At 44.3% G+C, this 22,618-nt stretch overlaps 2 protein-coding genes across 18 annotated transcripts in view; one reads left to right on the top strand and one right to left on the bottom strand.

Moving 5' to 3' along the window:
- Positions 1-785: 785 nt before the first annotated feature.
- Positions 786-3,417, top strand: RPE (ribulose-5-phosphate-3-epimerase). Of its 3 annotated transcripts, XM_087734141.1 has the most exons (6): positions 962-1,138; positions 1,270-1,349; positions 1,562-1,701; positions 2,017-2,151; positions 2,316-2,402; positions 2,845-3,417. In XM_087734141.1, the coding sequence occupies exons 1-6, from the start codon at positions 1,017-1,019 to the stop codon at positions 2,965-2,967; spliced, it is 687 nt and encodes a 228-aa protein (XP_087590267.1). In that variant the 5' UTR covers positions 962-1,016; the 3' UTR covers positions 2,968-3,417. The 3 variants fall into 3 exon arrangements, with proteins under 3 accessions (XP_087590268.1, XP_087590269.1, XP_087590267.1); XM_087734142.1 differs by lacking the exon at positions 1,270-1,349 and having other exon boundaries at positions 786-1,127; XM_087734143.1 differs by lacking the exon at positions 2,017-2,151 and having other exon boundaries at positions 883-1,138.
- Positions 3,418-7,791: 4,374 nt separating this feature from the next.
- Positions 7,792-22,618, bottom strand: part of KANSL1L (KAT8 regulatory NSL complex subunit 1 like) — a 67,323-nt gene continuing 52,496 nt past the window's right edge. For 11 of the 15 annotated variants that reach the window (XR_015699189.1, XR_015699185.1, XR_015699188.1 and 8 more), the window contains 7 exons: positions 20,212-20,336; positions 18,657-18,781; positions 17,666-17,720; positions 11,908-12,020; positions 10,205-10,385; positions 9,283-9,585; positions 7,792-9,187 (listed from right to left, as the gene is read on the bottom strand). Coding sequence is in view for 2 of the 15 variants with exons in the window: in XM_087734139.1 (XP_087590265.1) it covers positions 9,079-9,187; positions 9,341-9,585; positions 10,205-10,385; positions 11,908-12,020; positions 17,666-17,720; positions 18,657-18,781; positions 20,212-20,336 (953 nt within the window). In the remaining 13 variants the exon portion in view is untranslated. Of the gene's footprint in view, positions 9,188-9,282; positions 9,586-10,204; positions 10,386-11,765; positions 12,021-17,665; positions 17,721-18,656; positions 18,782-20,211; positions 20,337-22,618 lie in introns of those variants that run through there. The other 4 variants (XR_015699186.1, XM_087734139.1, XR_015699196.1 and 1 more) reach the window with 4 other exon arrangements.

The raw sequence follows: 22,618 nt of genomic DNA, 5'->3' as shown, positions 1-22,618 counted from the left end.
CATGTGTTTTACTTTCGTATCGGTTGCACTGAATACTGTCCTAAGGCGGTGCGTACCACGTACTTTAGCTGGTTTTGTGCTTTCCTCCAGTGTCTCTGTAACAGAACTGGTATACTTCTGCTGTGACAACAAACAATGCTGCTTAGTGTTAGAGGCCTTAAGCGCATGTCATGTTCAACAAACGTCCGGGCTGTGCGAGTCTTTGTCGGCGTCGGTCCCGTTGCCTCAGCATTTTATGCAAATGTTGTCCCGAGGACTAAATACAGAGGAGTCTGACGGCAAAAGGACGGAGTTCTGTGTTTACGCCTGCCGCGCAACACCGCCTCGGCCCTCCTTTCTACAAGGCTTTGCTATGCGCCGTTTGAGCTTATTTTGTTCCGGGACGCAGACAGCGTTTGTAAAAGTTTGCCCATCTGCTTCCAGGCCCTGCCGCGCCCTGGCTCGGCCGCCCGCCGCCGAGGGTGCGGGGGCTCTGCCCACCCCGCGCCCACCCCCTGCGCCGGGGCCTTCCGTGGCACCGCCGCCTACAGCCGTGCTTCGGGGGTAGCACGGCACTCGTTGGTGGGAACCTAAAAAAAAAAAAAAAGTCTGTCAAAACAAGCCTTTTTTCCCCCCCTCCCCATTTAGGCCCTTCGCCGGGGGGTGGCTGTTCAGAGCGGCCTGTGCCCTCCCAAGCGCCAGAAGGGGCCTGGCTCGGAACCAGCCGCAAGGCCCGCCCGCGCCGGAGCCGCGGGGGCGGCCGGGCGGGGCCCCCGGGAAGCCCCGCAGCGGCGGGGCGCGCCGCGCTCTGCCGGCCGGGGCGGGAGCGCTGCTCCCGGTGCTGGCGGGCGGCCGGCCGGCCACAGCCTCGAGCTGCGCCGCTTCCTCCGCGTCAGCGCGGCTCGGCCCCGGCAGCGCCAGGCCCCGCCGCCGGCGGCCACCGAAGATGGCGGCGGGCGCGGCGGGGCGGGGCGGTGGCGCGCGCCCCTCCCGGCAGGCCGCGCGGCGGCGCATGCGCGGGGCGGCGGGCGGCAGCCATGGCGTCGGGGTGCCGGATCGGGCCGTCCATCCTCAACAGCGACCTGGCGGCGCTGGGCGCCGAGTGCAGCCGCATGCTGGACTGCGGCGCCGACTACCTCCACCTGGATGTAATGGACGGGTAACGGCCGGGGGCGGGCGGGGCCGGGCCGGGGGCGCGGGGGGCGGCCGCCCCGAGGGTGCGGGCGGGCGGCCCGCCCCGCCGGCCGGGTGTAACCTGCGGGCGGGCGGGTCTCTCTCTTCGGCCCCAAGACACTTCGTCCCGAACATCACCTTCGGCCACCCCGTCGTGGAGAGCCTGCGCAAGCAGCTGGGCCAGGAGCCCTTCTTCGGTAAGGGGGCGGGGGGCTGCCCGGGCAGGGCCGGCGGCGGCGGCGGCGGGGCGGGACGCGGGACGCGCTCGGGCCGCTGCGGTGGCGGCTGCGGCCGCCCCTGCGCTCGGGCCCCACGGCCGGGCCCTGCGTTCGGCGCCCGTCTGGCGGCGGGGCCGGGGCGGGGGCTGCCGCGCTCGCTGACGGCTCTCCGCTCTGCTCCCCCCTCGCAGATATGCACATGATGGTTGCCAGACCAGAGCAGTGGGTGAAACCAATGGCTGTCGCTGGCGCAAACCAGTACACCTTTCATCTGGAGGCCACAGACAACCCAGGGGCCTTGATAAAAGACATTCGGGAGAACGGGATGAAGGTGAGGGGCGCGCAGGCTTGGAGCAGCGCGCTGCACGCGGCTTAACTGACCGCCGTGTTTCGGGCGATGAAAAACCCATCGCTGCAGTTTCAGGTGGCCGGAGATTGATGCGTGCAGCCCTAACGCTCTGTGCGCAAAGTCAGTCTTCAGTTTTAGTTGAAGAGAATCGGGAATCTTTACTTAAGGCAGCCTGTTCTTACTGCGCTGACACAGACACGTAATTATTTTCCTGGGCGCTTGTACCCAGTTCAAGCCAATCTTGCTGCGTTTGTGTCACCCTAAGGCGCGCTTGGGTTTGTCTTGCCTCGCCTGCAGGTTGGCTTGGCGATCAAACCTGGCACTACAGTTGAACACTTGGCACCTTGGGCCAATCAGATAGACATGGCTCTGGTGATGACGGTAGAACCTGGATTCGGAGGGCAGAAATTTATGGAAGACATGATGCCAAAGGTAAACTAAGTTTCTCTTTCCTTATTTATTGAGCTCAAAGGTAATTAAGAGTACAGAGTCTAGTGGTGAAGTGGATAAACCTTGTTGCGGTGTGTAAGAAGCTATACGTAGCTGTAGCAGCTGAGCGTGGATCTCTGTGCCAACCTTTCTGTACCGTTTCTCAGGTTCAGTGGCTGAGGACACAGTTTCCCTCGTTGGATATTGAAGTGGATGGAGGAGTCGGGCCTGACACCATCCATAAGTGCGCAGAGGTAAGAGGCTCAAGCGGAGCAGCGTTTTCAGTTGCTGCGCCAAGAGACTTAGTCGTCCCTTGGAAAATAAAGCTTAGGAGGAATGACATTTTGACCGTTAGTTTTCAGAGGGAACAGTAAAGCACACTTAATATAAAAAAATTTACTCGAGGTGTAATCTTGTGCCTTTTTCAATAGTGGCTACTGAAGCCTCCCCTAAGCTAGAGAAGCTGTTTGTTAGGGTAAATAGGAGCGATGATGAAGAAATTAGCTATTTGGGGAAGAGCTGTCTTTTCTGAACTTGATTTGTGGTTGTAGTTAGAGGTACGTTGCCCGTGTCCAACAAATAGCGCTCGTTTGCCCACCAGCCTAGAATTCACTACCTCCTGACGTGTTTTACAGCAAGAAACCTTGTTCAGTGGATCTGTTTCGTGTTATTGAGCGGGTGTTTAATGTCTTTCAGGCAGGTGCAAATATGATTGTATCTGGCAGTGCTATTATGAAGAGCGCAGATCCCAGATCTGTGATCAATCTTCTAAGGAATGTGTGTTCAGAAGCAGCTCAAAAGCGCTGTCTGGATCGATGAGACCTACCCAAGCAGCGTTCAAGAAGGCTCTGTGCGTGCAGGAGAACCCTTGTTTCTCGTGCGTAAGGGAGGGCTGGATGAACATTAATTACAGAAACTTGTTGCTGCTGAACAGAGGAATCATTCCTTCGCTGCAATGAAGCAAGCAGCAGTGAAAAACATTCTGGCTGTCTTTCAGGGTTGGAAATGCAATGGTTTGAACCCGTCTCTTGATTCTGTGGAGGCTAATTTTGTGGCACAACCTATAACACTGTCTGGATTGAACTAAACTGCAGTCAGTTTTTTGCTTGCTAGAAGAGTGTAGCATCACCACAAGCAATCTCTCTTGTGGAAGACTCTAATCAAACTGCCTTCTGCTGTCTGTATTTTGTCGTTTGATCTGTGCATTCCTACCAAACTTTTCCAATATCTGCATTAAACACCCCTCCCTTGGTGTGGTAAGTCTCCTTTAAGCTGACTGTCAAAAATGAGTGGTTTTGGGAGTAAGTTTGGGAAAAAAGCAGTTTAAGAGGGCTAAGAATTCCCACGGATGCTAGAAATGTTCCAATGTTTTGCTTTTACTGCACAGAAGTACTTGACCTACGTAAGTCGAGCATCAAACAAGTCAGTGCAACATCTTTACCAGGTCACAAACTGGGAAATATCTTGTCATTTACCTTTCAAATATCCAGTTAAGACAGCTGTGTCTGAAATTCCTGACAGTGACGGGATTCTACAGAAGAATGTTAAGCTACAGGTAGCCTAAAAAACTTTATCTTCACCCACAGCCTTCTTGGTTTGTAGATATGCCTGAGTAAACGATTAAGATAGTGACATACAGGAATGTTATCTACCGAAGTGATTTCAGCGTATGTAGGTTGAAACGCACTGCGTGGAGATGGCTCTGTAAAACGGCTTAACGCTCCTCTTGGTTATGAAGCCAAATAGTTGTCATACCTTCAATTCGCTTGTGCCGGCTTCACAGCCTGGCCTGCTGGGGCACGTGAGAGTTACAACCCACGAGAGGAAGGCCTGAGCAGGCCGGTTTAGACAGACCTGCCTCCCATGGCTCTAATTAGTACTGCGGACTCCTTTAATATTTCATGGTATTCTGCATGGTATTTTTCCCTTTAAGCTGTAATTACAGAAGGGTTGCAGACAGTCTGCTGAACAGGCCAGAAGGCTCAACAGCTGCAGCCAGTCCATTTCCACGACGCCAAAGTCAAATCTGTTGTCCTTGCAGCAAAGCTGGGCACGTGTCGCCTGCCAAATGCTGAGACAGTGCTGCAGCTGATGCACCCCCTTCTTCTAAGCCCACAACCCGTGAGGCGTCCCACAGACAGACCCTGCTTGGCGGCTGTGGAAGGAGACGGCTGTGGTACAGCGTGGGACACTGCCACTGTTAAGTAGGAGGAGCTAGGGCCGGTTCAAGCAATCTGGACAAGCGTCTGAAATGGCTAAACTACTGCTTCTTCCTGCGTGGTTAACTGTGGTTTAGGTGAACAAATGTCTTTGCTTCCTCTTTCCACTTGCAACCCCATTTGAGAACTAGCCAAAGAAAAATGGAGTCTCTGGACCCACTGCACTGAAGACATCTTTCAGAAGAGGTTTGCCAAAAGAAAGCTTGGCTAGGAAAGGTCATAGTCCAAATGGCTGTTAGAGGTGTTAAAGCAGCTTATTTGGACTTCTGGAAAGAACCTGCGTAGAGTCTAATATAGCGTGCACAGAGAAACAGTCATCTAAAACGCAGGCCAAGCAGCCACAAACGGGCTATGAAAATGTTAGTTTAGGATTTGGAAGTGTGGCTTTTCATGCTGTTGAAAGCAGTAGGACAACAGCTGTAGTATCCTTGCCTCCTGCAGTTGACCTTAAGCTGGTTTGAAGGGGTAATCAAACTATTTCTGCTTTCTTTTCTAATTAATTTGGGGGGGACGGACATCCTAAAGTCATGCTAGTTAATTGATGGTACTGCACTTTGTTCTGAGCATGGAACCATGTGGTATGTTTTCTTTCACAGGTTGTAGTCACTTTGTCATCGTTTTAGATCTGGTAGTTTGCACTTCCATTGACTCTCAGGTTAGGAGTGTTGTGGGAGAGACAAATGACACACGCAGGAAAAGTAGTGAATTGCTTCTTTCTGCCTAAATCCCACCCAGCTGGATTTATGCAGCTGGCTCCTACGGCAGCAGCTTTTTACACATCTAAGGTTAAATCTGTTAGCAACTACAGAGCATCCATGGAAGTAACAGTCATGATACTTGTTCTTTTAATGCTTAAGACTGTTCCAGTTTCTTGTCTATACATTAACAGAAGTGATCTGTTAGACTCTATTTCGGCCTGTCCTCCTGTACTCTGTAACATTAACCCCACAGCAGAAGCGCCACAGCCGCAGGACTTGAACCGTGCGCTGACATGAAAACCAAGATTGCTGCTTGCATGGTATCCGCAGGGCCAAATAAGCCCCAGGACCGTTAGATGTTGCAATACTCTGATAAAGCAAAGTTTCAGCAGCGAGGGAGAGCACAGTCTGGTGATATTCAGTCACATGGTCTGGAGCAGTCCAGGGTGATCTGACAGAGCAAGGGCTCTGTCTACACTGGAAAACAGGGTAAAAGAAACTGATACAGCAGAGTAAGGCTGGGCTTGGACATGTGCTCCACAGGGTGGTACAGCGCACATCCCTGAGCAAGGTAAAAAACTGCAGTAGACACACAGAGTTTAATTTTAATAGGGCTTAGAAGTTTGTATTTGTACTTACATTCCATTAAGGTCCTGGATGCAGAGATGAAGCATTTAAGCCCTCATAGCAGCAGGGAGCAGAACATAAGTGGCCTTAAAAAAAAAGTCTCAATTGAAAATGGTAAACAAAGTGCAAGGGAAATGGCTTTCTTTGTGAAGCTGCAACATCCCAGTTTCATGCGTGGGGGCCCTTGCTGTATAATGTTTAGGTTGGTATTTCAGTCATACCTTTGGCCACAACATTAGGAGCAGTGCTGACAGCTGTTTTCATAGCTTAACAGCCAAAAGACAAACAGGTTGGGTTTCCCCACCCCACCTCCCCTTGTTTAAAACTTTGAAAAGGAAAGAAAACAAGCAGGGGTTTCTTACACATTTTATGGCTTCACGCATGAGCCTGGCTCTGAGCTCTCAGCCTGCTCCCACCACCAGCAGCTTCCTCACGACCCCAGCATTCATGCAAAGACTGAACTGTCTGGAGGTGGGACCACAGGTGTGCAGGCAATAAATGAGAGTACTAGTGCTGATTCCAGCTGCATGCAGCATGGGGCAAGAAGATGAAAGGAGGGGGCTGGTGTGACCTGTGACCAAGTTCAGTTAAGCCAGTTTTCTAACCTTGTCTCAGTAGTGAAATGGGGCTATAGAAAAACTGGGTGCCTCGCTGCCTGGAGCAAAGACACAGAGTAGAGACAGAGAGGGTAGGGCACAGCACCTGGTCTGCTGCAAGAAGGTGGCAAATGATTAGAGGTACTGTGGGTGAGGAGCAGCCTAGGGCTTCCCGAAAAGCATCTTGCTTGACATGCACACACAGCGTTCCCCATCTGCCCCTGCCAGATGAAGGGCTGCTGGAGGTAGGCAGGCGACGTGAGAAAAGCAAATGCAGCCTGCTCTTGGTCACCCCTCCCCACCGGCCTTCACCTGCCACGCTTGCACGTGCTGCTCACCTGATGGCAGAAACCTGTGCACCACTAACAAACACTTGGAGAGCAGCCCTGCGGTGGGGGCATGGGGAGGAAGAAATGCTCTGGCACAGTTCTCCAGCCGTGCAGTCGCTTGGGCAGCTCTTTGTGTGAAGGCAGTTGCAGTTTGCCGTCACAGGTCTAGCCAGCTGAGAGGCAGATGTTAGAGAAAAGACTTCTGACGGTGGTGGGGTGGGGTTATGACCAAACAGACATTTTTATAGTTTCTCCAGGGATTTTTTTTTTTCAGTCTCCTGGCTGCCCAGCCTTTTTTTGGCTAGCCTTTTTATTGCTGCCTTGTGAGGCACTAGCTGGTTCCCACAATGGCTGACAAGAACATCTAAAGAGGGGACAAAGAAAATGTGCTTACCCTTGCTGGTATCGATAACCACTTGTGCAGCCCCTGCAGCTGGCAAGGTAACAAGCAGCTGCTTTAGGCCAGCACACTGGAGCCTGACCCAAAAGCAACACAACGGTTCAATAGCACACCACAGCTGGGATCTGAACAGCAGTGCAGGAACAGCTTTACAGTCCACCAGGCTGACCAAACCTGGTTAATCCAGCTCCTTTTGTACAGGTTTTTTTGGCCTCATTTTAACACCCTTCCCACCCTCCAACCTAGAAAACCCCTCTCCTTTTGCTCCTTTCTGTGAAATGCTGGATTGCATTTCCATTTCCTGACGGCACCTTCAGCACATGGAAGGCGGCAAGCCGGCTGGTTTACTTGGTCTGTCCCGTCTCTTAAATTGCAGAAACTCCTCACACTGCCCCAGGGATCAGACAGAGCAGGAAGCCCTGACCTTACAACAAAGCTGGGTGAGAGCTGGTCGGATCAGATGTCTTAATGAAAGGATATGGGCATGGAAAAGACCTGCAAAGCATTTGAGACATGTAACTCTCGGCAACCTTTTCCCAGCAGCAGATGCACATGCAGGACAAGAGAGAGGGAATAAATCCACCTCTGTATTCAGACGCTGGGGGGACCTTAGCCTCACAGCACCAGCGCAGCTTCAGTACAACAGCAAAGTTTAGTGCTGCTGCCACTTCAGTGTGTTTGCAAAGCCATTCTTGGGCCAAGCAGGTCTCTGTGCCAAGAGGAAGCGTTACTGCTATTTCTTCACTTCTAAAAGGCCATCAAATTCAGACTATATACAACATATATAGAAATAACTTTTAATTAAAAAAACAACCTTGCATCAAAGATTATTGTATCGGACATCGAGGCAAGATTCAAGTTTAAGACAAACCAGTGTTAAAAAAGTGTTTGAAAAAATAATCAGAATGTGCAATAAACTACAATGTAGCAATAGGTTGTAGTGTTGAAACTTTACTGAACTGTTTTCAGATGCCCAGTGCATAATTCCTGTCATTTTTACCAAAAAAAACCCAAACAATTGACACTAAAAGTGGGTCGTCTGTCCAGTGCCATTCCAGATATTACACATGGAAGAAAATTTTGCACAAAAACAGAGACTCCTATAAAATTGCCTTCAACTGTCCTACACAGAAAAACTTCCTGTTGATGGATTATACCTACATTCAATGTTTAATCTTTGTTAATACCTCTTTAAGATTGCAGATACATTCCAAACTACGCTATTTGGATGCAAGTTTAAACAACTTGCTTTTGTTTCCTCACTGTGAACTCACTGGGAAATTAAAAATCTATCCGGAATCACAATGGAAAGCTTTGGGGCTTTTTTCTTTATTGGTCTTTAGACATCAATCATCTTTTCCTTTTCAGCTAGTCACCAAATGTTGGCATACTTACGAGACTCTTACAAGGCACTGTACAGAAATTTGAACAAGACTTTGTCTTTAGCATATTAAAGCAAAATATTATGAGCCTCATTAGCTACTGAAGGACTAAGGAAGTAAGATGACCCAAACCACAATATTCAAAGAGCTGCGTCACTGATTTGACTCGACTCCTCTTTCCTTCTGTTCCTCTATACCCACATGACTGAAGCAGAAACCCTACTTTCTGAGTAGCAGATATATCGACTATTGAAATGCAGTGGTCTAGTTCTATCTTATTGCTTGAGGACATCTATATGAAACATGCCCTGGCACTACTGAGAGCTGAGTACAGATTTTAAGCTAGATGCAAGGCTTCCAGAACGCCTGCGTTGAAACTGCTCGTTCTCACCTACCCTTATCGTACGCATGGGTTACACACATGCATTTAGAGAGGCAGACTTTTGCCCCATGGTCATGCCACACAGGAAAATAATCTGAGGCTATCGCTTCTCCCCACTATTTTTTCCAAGTAGTTTTTCTGTGTTCAGTTGAAGTTGTTGGTTAAGGTAGACAGCATATCCTGCTGCACCAGAAATCCGCTAGAACCAGAAATGCATTTGAAAACAAACAAAACAGAAAAGGATGATTATTAACAAATGTGGCAATATGACAACAGAAAGTGAATGGTGCCAGCAATTTATGTGCGCCCACTCCCGACACTGGGAATATTAGACTTCCAGCTTGAAATAATTACTTTCTCTTGGGGTTCAGGAAGAAGAAAGTGTTGTCTTTGGGATTTATCCTGCCTGTTACAAAGCAAGAAAGAAAATATATTATATGCAGCTAACGTACAGGTTTTGAATTGTGCTGTCATATGCTGTGTGAACAAGAGAGATTTTACCTTACACTTTTCTCCACCTTAATTGGCTTTCTTAATGAACCACATTATTCCCTGTCACCTTTGTTTTCTTGTATTGTTGATTCCCAGGCAAACATTTTCGCAGTCTTCTGACTCTTCAGTAGATTGTTTTCTTGGTGGATGGCCATTGTCTGGCAAACCAATGGGTGTGCATGAAGTACAGAGAGAGTCGCTGGGAAAAGCTGCACTTGACATTTCAGTCTGATTCGTTATTTGATCTTGGCACAGTAAAGCTTCTACCTCTTCATCTTTTAGTGGAAAAACTCGAAGTTCCCACAGCCCAGACTGAAAGGAATCAGAAGGGTAGGAGTGAGGGTGGAGAAAGAGAAAAGAGGGGAAAAAGGGATTTCAGTTGAGTCCGGACTGATTAGCTATGTGCAGAATGATCTGCTATCAAGTAACAAATGAGTGTCTGTCTGTACAATGTTTGCAGGGCTCTTCAGATAAAGAATACGACACTGCTAGGCACCAGCTGTCAGCGTAAGCTGGCTTCATACGGTTTTGCACTAGTAACACAGCTACAATTGAACAGGCAGAGCACAGGAAGGGGCAAGCTCTTTTCCATGGTGCCAGACCATCAGGACACCTGACCTCGTAACAGTCAGCCCCATCTGGAACCCTGGCCAACATCCCTGAGAAAAGATCCATCATCCCTGAACCCAGGCCTGCCATACTCACCTCTAAAACATGTGCTGTGTGTGCTGGGCAATGAAATTTTTACCTGTTGACAAATCTTACGCTTAATTCATAAGGCACAGCAATCTAGTTCTAAACATTCAGTCTACATAAACTAGGGCAACAGCCTGAGATTTTGATCAGTGAGACAGGAGGATATGTTCAGGTTCTTTGTTTTAGGTAAGAGACAGTGGTCACTGAAGACCTGACCAGACCAGGAAGCACTCACCTTTGCTTCCTGGCTCTCCCTGGAGAGTTGTGCAATCCCCGAACAAACAGAGCTGTGGGCTTCCGAAGTCAAGTCGGGAACAGGTTCAGCAGCACAATGCAGCGACGCACAGGAGCTGCTGTGGTGGTCTTTCTGCACCGAATCTTGGCTGTGTCGTCCGTCAGCATTTTTGCTGTAAGATCTAGTGCAGGATAAGAGACGAGTCTTAAGAACTAGCCCCTGCCCTTTCACATCACCAGGACCAATTTAGATTGTTTTTTTTCCAAGTGTTCAGTTTCTCCATACATGCTACCTACAGTCTACTTATTTAAATCAAAAGAGCAGATGAAAACACACATGGTTCTTGACAACCTCGATGTCACAAGCCAAAACAAAAACTGCTATGTGGAGAAGCTAACCAGACAAAACAGGGCTGGAACAGGCACACTCTGGCTCCAGAACAGCTGGTGGCTGGTCCCACTCCTGCGCCTTGCTCCACATGCTCACCAGAATGGTAATTTTGGACAGAAGTCAGTGAGCTGTGGGTTGTTCCCACTCAGGGGAACACGGCATCATTCGCAGGAGCCTGTGGAGTCCAAACTGCACTGTCAGCAGATCGTGCCAATGTAACTCGAGAAGAAACAGCAGGTCCTTGGGCTCCCCCTTCCCACCTCTGCTCTGGACTCATCTCCAAAGCAGTCAAAATAATTTAGTAAGATTAAAAAATCTGACCTTGCCTTTAATGCATATTTGAACTAGATATAAAATACTGGCACACATCTTAAATGCCAGGTGGAACTCTTACCTTGCTCATGTCAACAGCAGTTTTACTTCCGAATTCAAATAGCACCAAGATTTCACCAAGTTGTTCACGGAGTTTCAAAATTAAGGGTACATACAGAGCTTGTATTTTTCAGTACACTTTCTAAAGCTTTTTTATGTTCAAAATGGCTTAAAATAGAATTCCTTAATACGGTTTATCTCTAATTTTATCCTCCATTAAAAAAAGCTATCTTTGCATATATATTCATAGTGTCATGGTTCACTTTCAGCCAAGAGTAGATACGAGCATATGATAAATAGCAGAAAAAGTTATCCCAGCATTTATAGGATGCTTTTTGTCCTGGCAGATTCTGAAGCGATTTATGGGAATCATTTTCCCAGAGCCAAACTGCAGATACAGCTTTATGATGTTTGGTCTTATACGCTCTACTTTTTGCAAGACTTTTACGGGTTATATTTAATTCTGGTGAGTTTTGCACCAGACAGCAAACCTTTAAACTTTTTCACACAATGACTTTTTTAAGCATAAGGTCCCTGGCACAGCCCAGGACCCTTCATTAACACGTCTCTGAATGCAGTGGACTTTCATCTTAAGTCAGGTGAGTGAAGAAGGGCTCATGTTACACTCGGTGGCTACAGTCGCAATAACTGGGAGCAGCTCAAACTAGCAGAGCTGTGTTCAGTATGGGAGTAAGATTTTTATTCACTAATACCAGGTCACTACCATGGCAAATTTCTGTAAGTATGCGTGCTTCAGAACTGCAGAGTCTTCCCTTTCCAGCCAAAAAAACAAACATACCTGGTACTGTCCCTGACGAGTTAATTAATGAGGAGTGCCCTCATTTTCAAAGTTCTCTGGGACAGCATTTCTGAAACTGCTGCACCAACAGCTGACACCAGCGGTTCAATAGGAACGCTCTTATCAAAGTCAATACACCTGCCTGCTATTCCTTCTGGGCCAGCGGCTCTGCTCCCACAGCGACCACCTTGCTCTCTCTCTTTTTTCGTACTTTGTATGACGTAAGGAAAAAACTTCATCTGACAGATCTTCTATCTGTAATGAAATACAGGGATAGCTGCTGCCATAATTATGAACATCACTAGGAACAAAGGCAGCCAATATTATATATAATTCTGCAAAGGTCTGTTCACCAAACAAGAGGAGGCAACACAATGCATGCTTGCAGTATAAAGGCACATCAAAATACATGCATTCAGCTTACATTCTCACTAGAGCTCCAGTATATGGGACGCTGTCACTTTCACTTTATTTCTTTACAAGTCTGTGGTTGATGTGAATGGATATAGAAATTATGACGCGCCCCATGCAACTAACACATATTTCTCTATGGTGAGAGGCAGAAAATTAAGAGGACAAGTATTTGCAAATCAAGGCAATATTAAAAGCACATAATAAAGACAAGCAAAAATTCCAGGAGTTTCCAGAGACTGCTTTAGGAGGAGGCTGGGAGACAGCAGGATTTGCCAGGGTGCTCTTTAAGCATGGAGAAATAGGTCTGAGATCACCAAGGACTTCAATAGCTCCACATTGAGAGGAACTCAGCAAACCTGAGATGCCGCATTCCTGCTATGAAACCAAGCAGAAAATGGTTTCTGCTTTGAAGAGACTATTTCTTAGAAAATGATTTGCATGACCCCGGTACAGCTTAAAACAGCCCTAATGTGAGTACTTTACATCCTCAGATGTAGCCATCGCATCTGACCTTCACTCTGAAAGAGCCATCTTCATTTTTCTGTTGGCAGCACACCAGGAAGTTTGCTCCTTAGACACGGCTGGGCCAGGAGCACTTTGCTGCCCTTCCCCCTCACTCACCAGATGGCGGGGCGAGCTCTTGGCTGGACCCCTCCAGCACAGCTCAGAGTTATTTCAAAGTGCTCCAAACCATTCAACCTCTTCAAAGTTCACCTAAAAAGCTAAGGTTGGCGAGAGCGTATGAGTGCTGCAGCCATGGATTTTATGCCAGCCACTCCCAATTCAAAAGCAGAGAAATTCTAGGAAAGAACAATTCCTGGTCATAGAAGCTGTGAAGCTGCACTGCCAGATCAGTCCTGGACACGAGTTATACCAATGATTGGGGGAGTCATGGAAAATGAATTGATTTTTTTCTATAAATGAAAATCCTCAGTGGTGTTATACAAGTAACACCATTTATCTTCCAACTGAGTCTGATAAAATAGAGAACTAAACACAGAGTCCTCACTGCAGTGCCAGATAGAGCCATACAATATAGGTTACATTCTCAGCTGGAAGTACTCCACTCCAGACACCTAACAGCCCTGAGGTTTTCTGCAGAAGCCATTCTTTGTATCAAGTCTTGCAGCACTGAGGTAGTTCATGACCATTATGGGTACAAATGCAAAGTATTACAATGCATTGATGCTGCTGTAAGCATACCTGGTAGCGGCACTGCGCTTGCCAGCGAGCACATTTCCAACCTAGGTGGCTGGTCATAAACTACAGCCCCACAATGAAATTTGACTGAGCCAATGAAAAGGATCTCAAAGACTTCAGTGTGATCTGAAACGGCCACACGACCTGCTTGCTAAAACTGTAGCTGCCCGGTTCCTCCTCAGCCTGGCACTCAACAGGAACCTTCAGACAAACAGGCCTGCTTTGTTTGCCCATCTCATGACTGCTTTTTGAAGACTCCTCATTGCTTTTATTTATTTATGTTAAACACAAACCGCTTTGTTAGCTGCTCGTTTCCTTCCATGCAAACCAACTTAATGGGTTTCCTCCTCTCTCTGGAATTCACCAGCTCTGTCACTTGGATGGCATCGGTATGGGACTGCATCTCAGTTCAGATTCTGTCTTTCCGAGGTCAATGATGTATAGCGTGAAAGTGAGAATTTTATGAACTACAAAAGTGCTATTCCCTCAGGGAAAATTCAGGATTTTTCTGTGTGCTCAGATTTCTTTTGAAGTGGAAACAAAAGATAATTTTGAAAGAAAAACTTAAGACTTTGAAAATACTTTTCTTAGCAAATTGCCAAAACTTTTCATGCTGGGAAGAAACTTCATTTTTAACAAGCTTCCTTTCAAAAATCAAAGTCCACATTCCTCTCCAAGCGAAGAGTTTTGAAAAATACAGAAATAAGCCTTACTGTTCCTTTTCCATAGCTGATGACAGCAGATTGAACTACTTCTTTATTTAAAATGAGTTGTACCCTATTCCATTGACTACTAAGAAGTAATACATTTTCTTACTGAAAAATTATTGTTTGTTCTATGGATAAAAACCACATTACATCAGAGTAAAAGGTCTCTGCTTGGTTCAGTACAGCCTCTGCTGCTCTCCAGCTTTGTAACACTTTATATATTTCCTCCACCAACTTTAGCTTAATTTAAAGTTGCTATAATTGGAGAAATATGATATTTTTTTCCCCCCACAAAGGTTAGTTTGAAAAAGGACAAAAGAACTGTCAGTCCTCAGTGGATGGATCTGGCAGCGATGTTGAGAGAAGACAGGAAGGCCTGTTTGTGAGGCACGTCTAATGATTTCACTCAAAGAAAAAGACTTAAAGCAAACTAAGATTTGGATCCCCCCATCGCATCTAGTTACGCTACAAGACACTGTGCATTAATGTTGAATAGCACCAGGAATATTTCTGAAAGGTTCTCAAAACAACAAAGCCTGCATTTCAATCTTTGGCTTCACAGGAAACACTGAGTCATAAGCCATGAAAACACTTATGCAAAACTAATTGCACACAGAATTATTCCAAAGTATTTGTCATTACTGAAACAACTGCAAAATAAACTTGAATGTTACTTTACAACCATGTCTTGCCAGAAACTTTAACCTGGACAAAACAAATTAAAAACAAAATAAAATAGGAAAACCCGTGCCACACCCTCCCATGCCTTAAAGCAGTAGCAGACTGCAAATTCATACATGCAAACCAGGAAACTCAACTGCTCTATTTCCAAAAACTAAGTATTTTTAGAGCAAGTAATAGAGCAGACATAGATAGTAGATTAACTTTTGCATTGCCCAACTGTTACATTTGTCCTTGTAAGGCAAAATATCCAGAAATAAAAATCAGACACCCAAAAAACGTAAGCTTTTTGTACTCAAATAAAGTCACAGTGAATAGGCCCGATTTTCAGGAAGTGCTGAGTTCCCATCCTTGGAAGCGTGGCTGCTGTAGAACATGACAAATTTGGGACCCCATATTTTTTTGTAACTTGTGGGAACTTTGGGTGCAAGTCTATTGCATCGATACCGGTTGTTGCATTGAAAGCCTTTAAATGAAGAAGAGAGAAGGAAAAAAAGGACAAGACATCAAGTGGAAGAAACCCCTAACTGCTGGTTGACACAAGGACAACTCCAGAAGTTTTAAATTTAGCCACACAGAATATAGGCAGGAAAAAAACTATGATACAGTACCACCACAGGCTGCTATGCAGTGGAAAGCAAAGAAAAAGCTTACTTTATATAAAAGCAGAAAGTACATTTTGCCCTCTCTGTTGTCCTTCACAAATGATCTACTGAAGCTTGCCTTGATGTCAGTACAAGGAACAATTTCAAGAGTGTCAGAGTGTGAGTGCAGAAAATGGGAAAAGGTAATGCTGCTGTTTTCTCATGTCTTTTTTTCAAGCTTAGTAACAAATCTAACTCGGCCTGAAACCAAAAGCAAGGAAGTGGAAGAATTATGATCAGACAACCACCTTTTCTCAGTACTCCGAAAAACATCCAAACCAATTAACACGATCCCAAAAGAAGGGGCAAAAATTGGCAACGGATGATTTAGACAAACAAGATCTTTAGCATTTTTCTCGTCTGACATCTCTCCTCTCTCGTTCTACCCAGCAGCTGACAGACAATACAGGAGCAGTGGACCACAGCAGGAGGCAAAGCTGCTTTATTGTTAACTCAAGTTATTTCCTGGCCAAAGGATGAATCATACAGGATCAACTAGTCACGCCAAATACAAATGTACTGGGAGGGCTACTAAATGAGCAATTAGCCCATGAACTTCACAGAGAGACACCTTGAAGTCTATTCAGCAAAGTACACTAAAAGTACATAAGACAAGTCATCTGTATGGGATCTGAAATCTAAACAAGAAATCCACTGAGTCCTCCAAGCAAGTCCCTTGAAGTCCTGAAGGCAAATCACTGTTGAAATTCTCTTTTCTTTTTTCCTCCACAGACACCAGGATGAAAGAGAGAGCAATGAACAGTAGGTTCTCAACAGACTCTGTGCCCTTGCTGCCTTATTAGTTATTCTCCAAATGGTTTAATTAAATATCCTTTCAGGAGAGTTCTCCTGTGTATCTAATTTGACCTTCTCACTATAAAAGAAGATCAGGCATGACTCCTGCTAGCAGAGACAGTACCAAAACGAAAAGGCAGTGGTGGAGGTGACATAAATCTGACCACCAGATTTCACAAGAATTTCTCAAGTCCATGAGAAAAGGCAGGGACAGAGTAAGGGTTTTTTTTTCTCTTCCTTCCGACCCAAGAGCATGGTGCCAAATGAATGCAACTGCACCAGGTAGGGAGCTGAGACCATGATGCTCTCCGCAAGGAAAGGTTCATTTCCATGGAGCAGGCAGCTACGGACCTGGTAAAACCCTGAGGAGAATGTATTTTCTATCCCAAGGGAGAGGCATAGTGATTTGTTTACTGTGTCTAGCATAACCACCTATACTGCTACCCAAATGCAATATTTTTCTACTACTACTACTACTACTTAAACCCCGGTTGTAGAGATTCTCTGAAAAAGGAGCTCAAGAACAGACATTGTGGATGAAAGTACGAATACAAGTCCTACATTACAACAGTTGATAGTGGCCTATAGCAGAGACTGGAGGGAGACCAGAGATGTCCAACGGACAGCAAAACTGGCAGGTTTCTGGAAAAGGAGCCACAAAAAGATTGGAAGGACAGAAAACCAGCCTAGAGACCAGACCTGCTGGTATGCTCACAGTGGAGTTAGGAAATGCCTTGAACGCCTGATTAGGGGAGAAAGGAACCTGCAGCTGCAAAGTCCACAGACATTCCCTGGAAGAAAAAGGTAGATTCTTATGTCTGGAGGAAGCAACAGTAGCACACGATGTGCAAACTTAGCTCACCAGGCAAGCAGGAAATGCTGAAGGTTATGTTGTTCCTGACAAAGCAGAAAGAATAGAAGTTTGCTCCCAACAGGAGGGCTGCAGGAAAACGAACGCTGAGAAGAGAACTGAGGAAACCTGGTGGGCCCGCAGGCAAAATGCCAAATTACCTCCTGAAGAGCAACAGGACATGGGAACTGGCCATGAAAGAAGAGTATGAGAGAGGACGGACATTATAGCACAGGTAGCCCTGAAGAGACAGTCACACTGGGACACCCAGCATCACAGTGCCCAGGAGCAGGGGAGGCGGAGGCCTGACCAAAGGGACCCTTTGGGAGCGCTGACTGTGCTGACAGCAAGGAACAGAAGAGCCAAACAAACAAGTGAACAATGGTTATTAATGGAGATACTCACACTTCTCTCATCCACCATAGGATCGAGTAGGTTGGGATAAGACTCATTTTCACAATCTGATACTTAATACTTTGTTTTTTATATTTGAAACTTACCAGGATTTGCATGAAGTCGGTGACTTTGGAAAATCTATACCGATTATCCTAATTATATATTATATCTAGTTTAATTAAAAACTGAAAGTTTAATTAAAATACAGCCTACCTCTTCTTCATCTGTATGAGATCTTTCCAAAGGTTGAAATTCAACAACTCTCCAGCTAGAAATGAGACAAGGAAAGTCAAATTAATTTACCTAAATGCTGTTTCATTATATTGTTAGTTACTCCTTCTTCAACGCTGCTTGTGCTTCAACATTTCTTTCAAATAAAATAATTTAAAATTTAAGGTGCTGATAGCAGATGCCCGAAATTTAGATGTTCCTTTCCCAACCCAATATCTAACCTTTCCTTTTCCCAACACAGTCTTTAAGCTATCCAGTAGTCTTATTAATATTTTTAGCTTTAAACACAATATAAAAGCAAATGCAAATTAGAGATTTAAAACATGGAACAATTGCATTTAGCTGTTTCAGGCTATTTGCTAGTAAGCCACTGAATTACAGCACAGGAGTTCAATTACTCTGTTTTAGCAATCTAAATATGTTCTTTTTCTTAAAAAAAAAAAAAAAAAAGAAAAAAAAGATGTGTCTAGATTCATGAATTATAGGTTTACACTGTATGGAAAAAATTAAGCTTATTCTACTGTATCAGAATGGATAAATTTTAAAAATATATGCTAAAACCATTTCTGTTCAATTCACTGAAAATAGTTAACTATTTTCTTATGAACCACACCACACAAAAAAGACAGCAACCTCCAAGTAACTGTTCAGAGCATGTCAGACTAACGGCACATTTAAGGCCATGAATATCAGTACAATTAAGAGGATATAAACCCACTTCTATTTTTAGCCAGTCTGTGCATCTGCCACCTCCCCTGTGTGTATCAGACTATTTCCCTTGTGCTATCAGCTGTCCAGTCTTCCCACCACTCCAGTCACACAAATTGAAGTGCACAAAAAAAAAACCCCAAGCGCATGAAAAGATCATCTTAATTTTATAACATTATCTAACTACATGTTAATGATATTCTTAGTTAACGTTCTCATGTTCATTTTGCTATCTTCTTTGCAACTAAGGAGGTCATGAACAAACCTTGGGGTAAGGATTTCTTTGTATTGTAGTTTCTCCAACTTCGATGGTGCCACCAGTGACATTGGAATAACAATGTTGTCTATATCATAGGAGCTCTCACTTCTCAGCCTCCTCCTGGAGTTATGCTGTATAACATAATCAATACAACAGGAGATTCATCAGCTCAAATCATAGGAACTACGTGTTAGCTGAGAAACATTATAACTGCACAAGGAGAAAGTCTGTAACTTGAACACATTTTCTAGTGGCTTAATGACTTCCGACTTCCCCCCCACCTCCGATGGAATCTCAACAAATCTTGAAACTATCTCATCTCTGAGATTTACTTCTCGCTGGCCTAACTCTTACTGAAATCAGTGGGAGCTTCCCTTCTTTGATTTCAGTTACAGTTAATTCTGAATACTTATGAGAACTTTGAAGTTAATGCTGCCTTCTTCATAATGTTCAGTCTACAAAGACGACCTTCTATAATCTATCTACTAACCCGTAACCCAAGTGGTTCTTCAGTGTGATACAATTAAGAATTCCAAAAGAATGAAGCTACATTTTGCACTGAAGAACAGCCTACATGGAAAGTGGTTTTCTGAAAGACGTGCAAAAGACAGAAACTGAATTTCTTTGCCGTGATCACAGCAGGATTCCTGGTGGTGTTCTCTGCCCACTAGTGCATGGAACCTACATGGGTAAAAACCTGAGGTTCCTAGATTACAGGAGAAAGTTTAGTTTTAAATCATGATACATTCCATATTTCAAGATCTCAATTTTTAGCTGAACATTAATGGAAGCAGTCTATTCTAAAATGCTCATTTAGGTGTTCTTTGACAATGGTCTGCTCAAGCAAGGGAAAAAAGGAGGAGTGTGCAGTGTCAAAACTGCATTGGGGATGCAGATTTAAACTCAGCTCTCCAGGAGTCATCACCAGATTGAAACATGATGACTTACATAGCACCAGTATACCACTCGGCTTAGCAGAACTGTGGGACTGAAATCTGAATATTATTATGAAATTCTCAATGAATTCCAATAAAACAAAGTGTATTTCTGCAGGGACTTCACTGAACCAGAGCAGTGCTGCTCCTCAGCAAATTTATATACCAGAGACTTTGCCTGTAGTTCTGCACAAAAGGTTTTAAATAGTGAGGCTGAGAGTTAACAAATTCTGTGACTATATTTGTACTGTGAGGCCATTTTATGTAGTTGCACCAAGAAAAAAGTCATAAGAGTCCTTGTGTAAAACTGGGAACATAAATCACAGTATATTTAATGAAATTGGGGAAAAAATAAAAAAAATGAAAGGTCCAATGCCAATAAACTAAACTTACACTCCAGTTATATGATCTGCAAAATTCTTTTACAAGCAAGTATCTGTTTTAGGAACACCACATACTCGATCTGGAATAAGTTACTTAATGTAATCCACTTAATTCAGTGTAAAAATGCTCTGCACTGTAATTTAACACTAAATTAAATGTAAAAGGCATGTGGTTTTGGATTATTAATTTGCACAACTCCCCACTGATATTTCAGTAAAGATAGTGACACATTTTTGGTTTACCTGTGATGAAGTGCTGTGAGTGGGCCTAGACATCGCATTGACATTGGTCACAGAAGCAAGACTGCTATGGGATTCTGGTTCTGCATGTTGAAAGGAGAATGTCTCAAACCTAGTGTTACGTTCGCCTGTCACAAAAAAATAATAATAAAAAAAGCATACCGGCTGTTGTCTATTAGACTAAAGATATTTTTCCATACACTAATGGTAAAGTCATTTCTAGAAGCACACAGCTAACCACTTACGATTTAACGAATGCTAAAAAAAGCCATCTAAATAAACACTTGTTACTCATCCTGTCATTGTTGTTCCACAAAACTCATCCCTCTCCTTCTACGAAGGATTTCTTCTTGTGGAACCAGCTTCATATAGGCAAATCCCACTTCTTTTTTCAGAAGCTGTCATAGACTACACACACAGCAAATGCAATCAGACTTAGAGGAACGCTCCTCAGTGTTCCCTAACAGCGCTTCCCTAGCTGGGCTGCATCTCACCAACATACCAGTTCACTAAGCCCTCACTGATAGTTTCTTCCTTGATAAATGATAAAACAGAACTGGCAGCAAGGGTAACAAATAAAATTAGTTTCTGGATCTCCATGTGGTCCACTGATCCAGACAAATCATAACTCTTGTTTACTCTTATTCAGTCCCAGTGTAAGCAGCATTTAGGGGGATTCAGAATTTAACCACCTGTGTTCTGCTTTTCTTCTACCTTAATTTCCAATAAGAAAAGAGAACTCAGATTTAATATACCAACTAATAAAAAGAGCCAGAGTATTCCAACATGGTAAAAGAGGTAAGACTGATCCTGAAGACTGTATTGCACAGGCTGGGTCAAGGACATGAACTCTCATCTCCCAGGCAGCTCTGCAACTCCCTGGCACACAGCTTTTATTTTTGGCCTTGTTCATCAGGCTGACCTTCCCCATGGATAATTTCTCCTAGACAGAGCCCAAATTAGGAAAAAATATGTAGTACTACACCCGTAGCAATAATAAGCTAGAACTGCTGCTGCTGCTTACAAATGCACCACATAGCAGTTTTCTGGCATTGGGAAACTATGATCCCTCATGATAAAAGACTACTTTTTTTCTTCCATTAACTCAAAGAACTAAATACTATTGGCAGAAGACTAACTGTAACTTCAAAAGGTTTATAGCAAGAAGTTTCCTCTCTTATTAGTGCTCCCAAGTAACTCCAATTGTTGATCTCGGTGTGCCTGACTGTACACTTAGGGAAACAATGTGGTTGCAAGAAACACTGTGTCAGCATCTGCCTTTTGGGGACCAGCGACTGATAAGGGGAGTGGGTGGCGTGGAAAAAAGGATCACTGATGGTGGGAGGGGGCAGGGCACAGCACCCCCCGCAAAGACAGGCACAGAGCGTAAGAGAAGACTGTACAGCAAAGGGGAGGACTATAATGCACAGTTTTCAGTCTGTCCAAAACCACCTTTCTAATCAATAGGGTTTTTTGGTTTGGGGTTGTTGTTTGTTTTTGTTTTGTTGGGGTTTTTTTGCTTGTTTGGTTCGTTTTTTAATAGATCATAATTTTTTGTTAAATAATTTCTGCAGTAATTCCCATATCTCCACCTCTATTGCAAGATTACACTATCAGTTTTATCTGGATATGCAGTGTATTTTTCCACAATGTTAACTGATCATTTATATCTTTTAATTCTTACTTAGGGGAAATTTTAAACTAACATAGTTTGTCTTCTTACTCAGTGATTTATTTTCTTCAACCGTCTTCTGAGGAATTTTGCCAAAAGTTTTCCAAAAGTTCACATAAATGAATCTGTAACAGAATCTGTTAGGTTTTACATTCTAATAGCCTGGAGAGGTAAGATGCTATTTATCTTTACAATGGTACGCTGAATTTTTTGTCCCTAAATTATCACATTATTCTACAGAACTTTCAGGGCACTTTCTATCAACTTACCAAGTGCTGAAGCAGAGATTCAATGGCTTAAAATATAAAGATAACAAGGCTGAAAACACTAATTATAAGCACTGGCTACCCACAACTCCTCTTAACAGTCTGGAAGGAAACCAGAACCACAAATGACAGTATACAACAAATGAAACATAGCTGACCAAAGATGCCAGTAAATGGTTGGGCAAGTGATTTGACAGATAACTTTGCAATTCAGTCTGTTTCACTGACTACTAAAAAAAAAACCCCTTCATATTAAAAATAATGACACCCAGTATTAGAAAAACACAGCTGGACTGCTGAGCAGTTTCCTTTAAGAGTATTCCAAAAATAAAATAGAGAAGCTTGTCTCATTTTGTAATATATACTCAAGAAGAAAAAGAAAGATTATTATCCTTTAAAATAGCACATTATTTTCATAGTGTCCTAAGTCCATTTCTTCACTCCTGTAAAGTTTCATACAGTATCCTTTTTG

This window comes from Nipponia nippon, unplaced genomic scaffold, assembly GCF_047370975.1.
Source record: "Nipponia nippon isolate SJK-2023a ecotype South Korea unplaced genomic scaffold, ASM4737097v1 scaffold_5, whole genome shotgun sequence".
Taxonomy (NCBI): Eukaryota; Metazoa; Chordata; class Aves; order Pelecaniformes; family Threskiornithidae; genus Nipponia; species Nipponia nippon.
The sequence above is the reverse complement of the archived record's forward strand: the minus strand, read 5'-3'. Positions and strand labels throughout refer to the sequence as shown.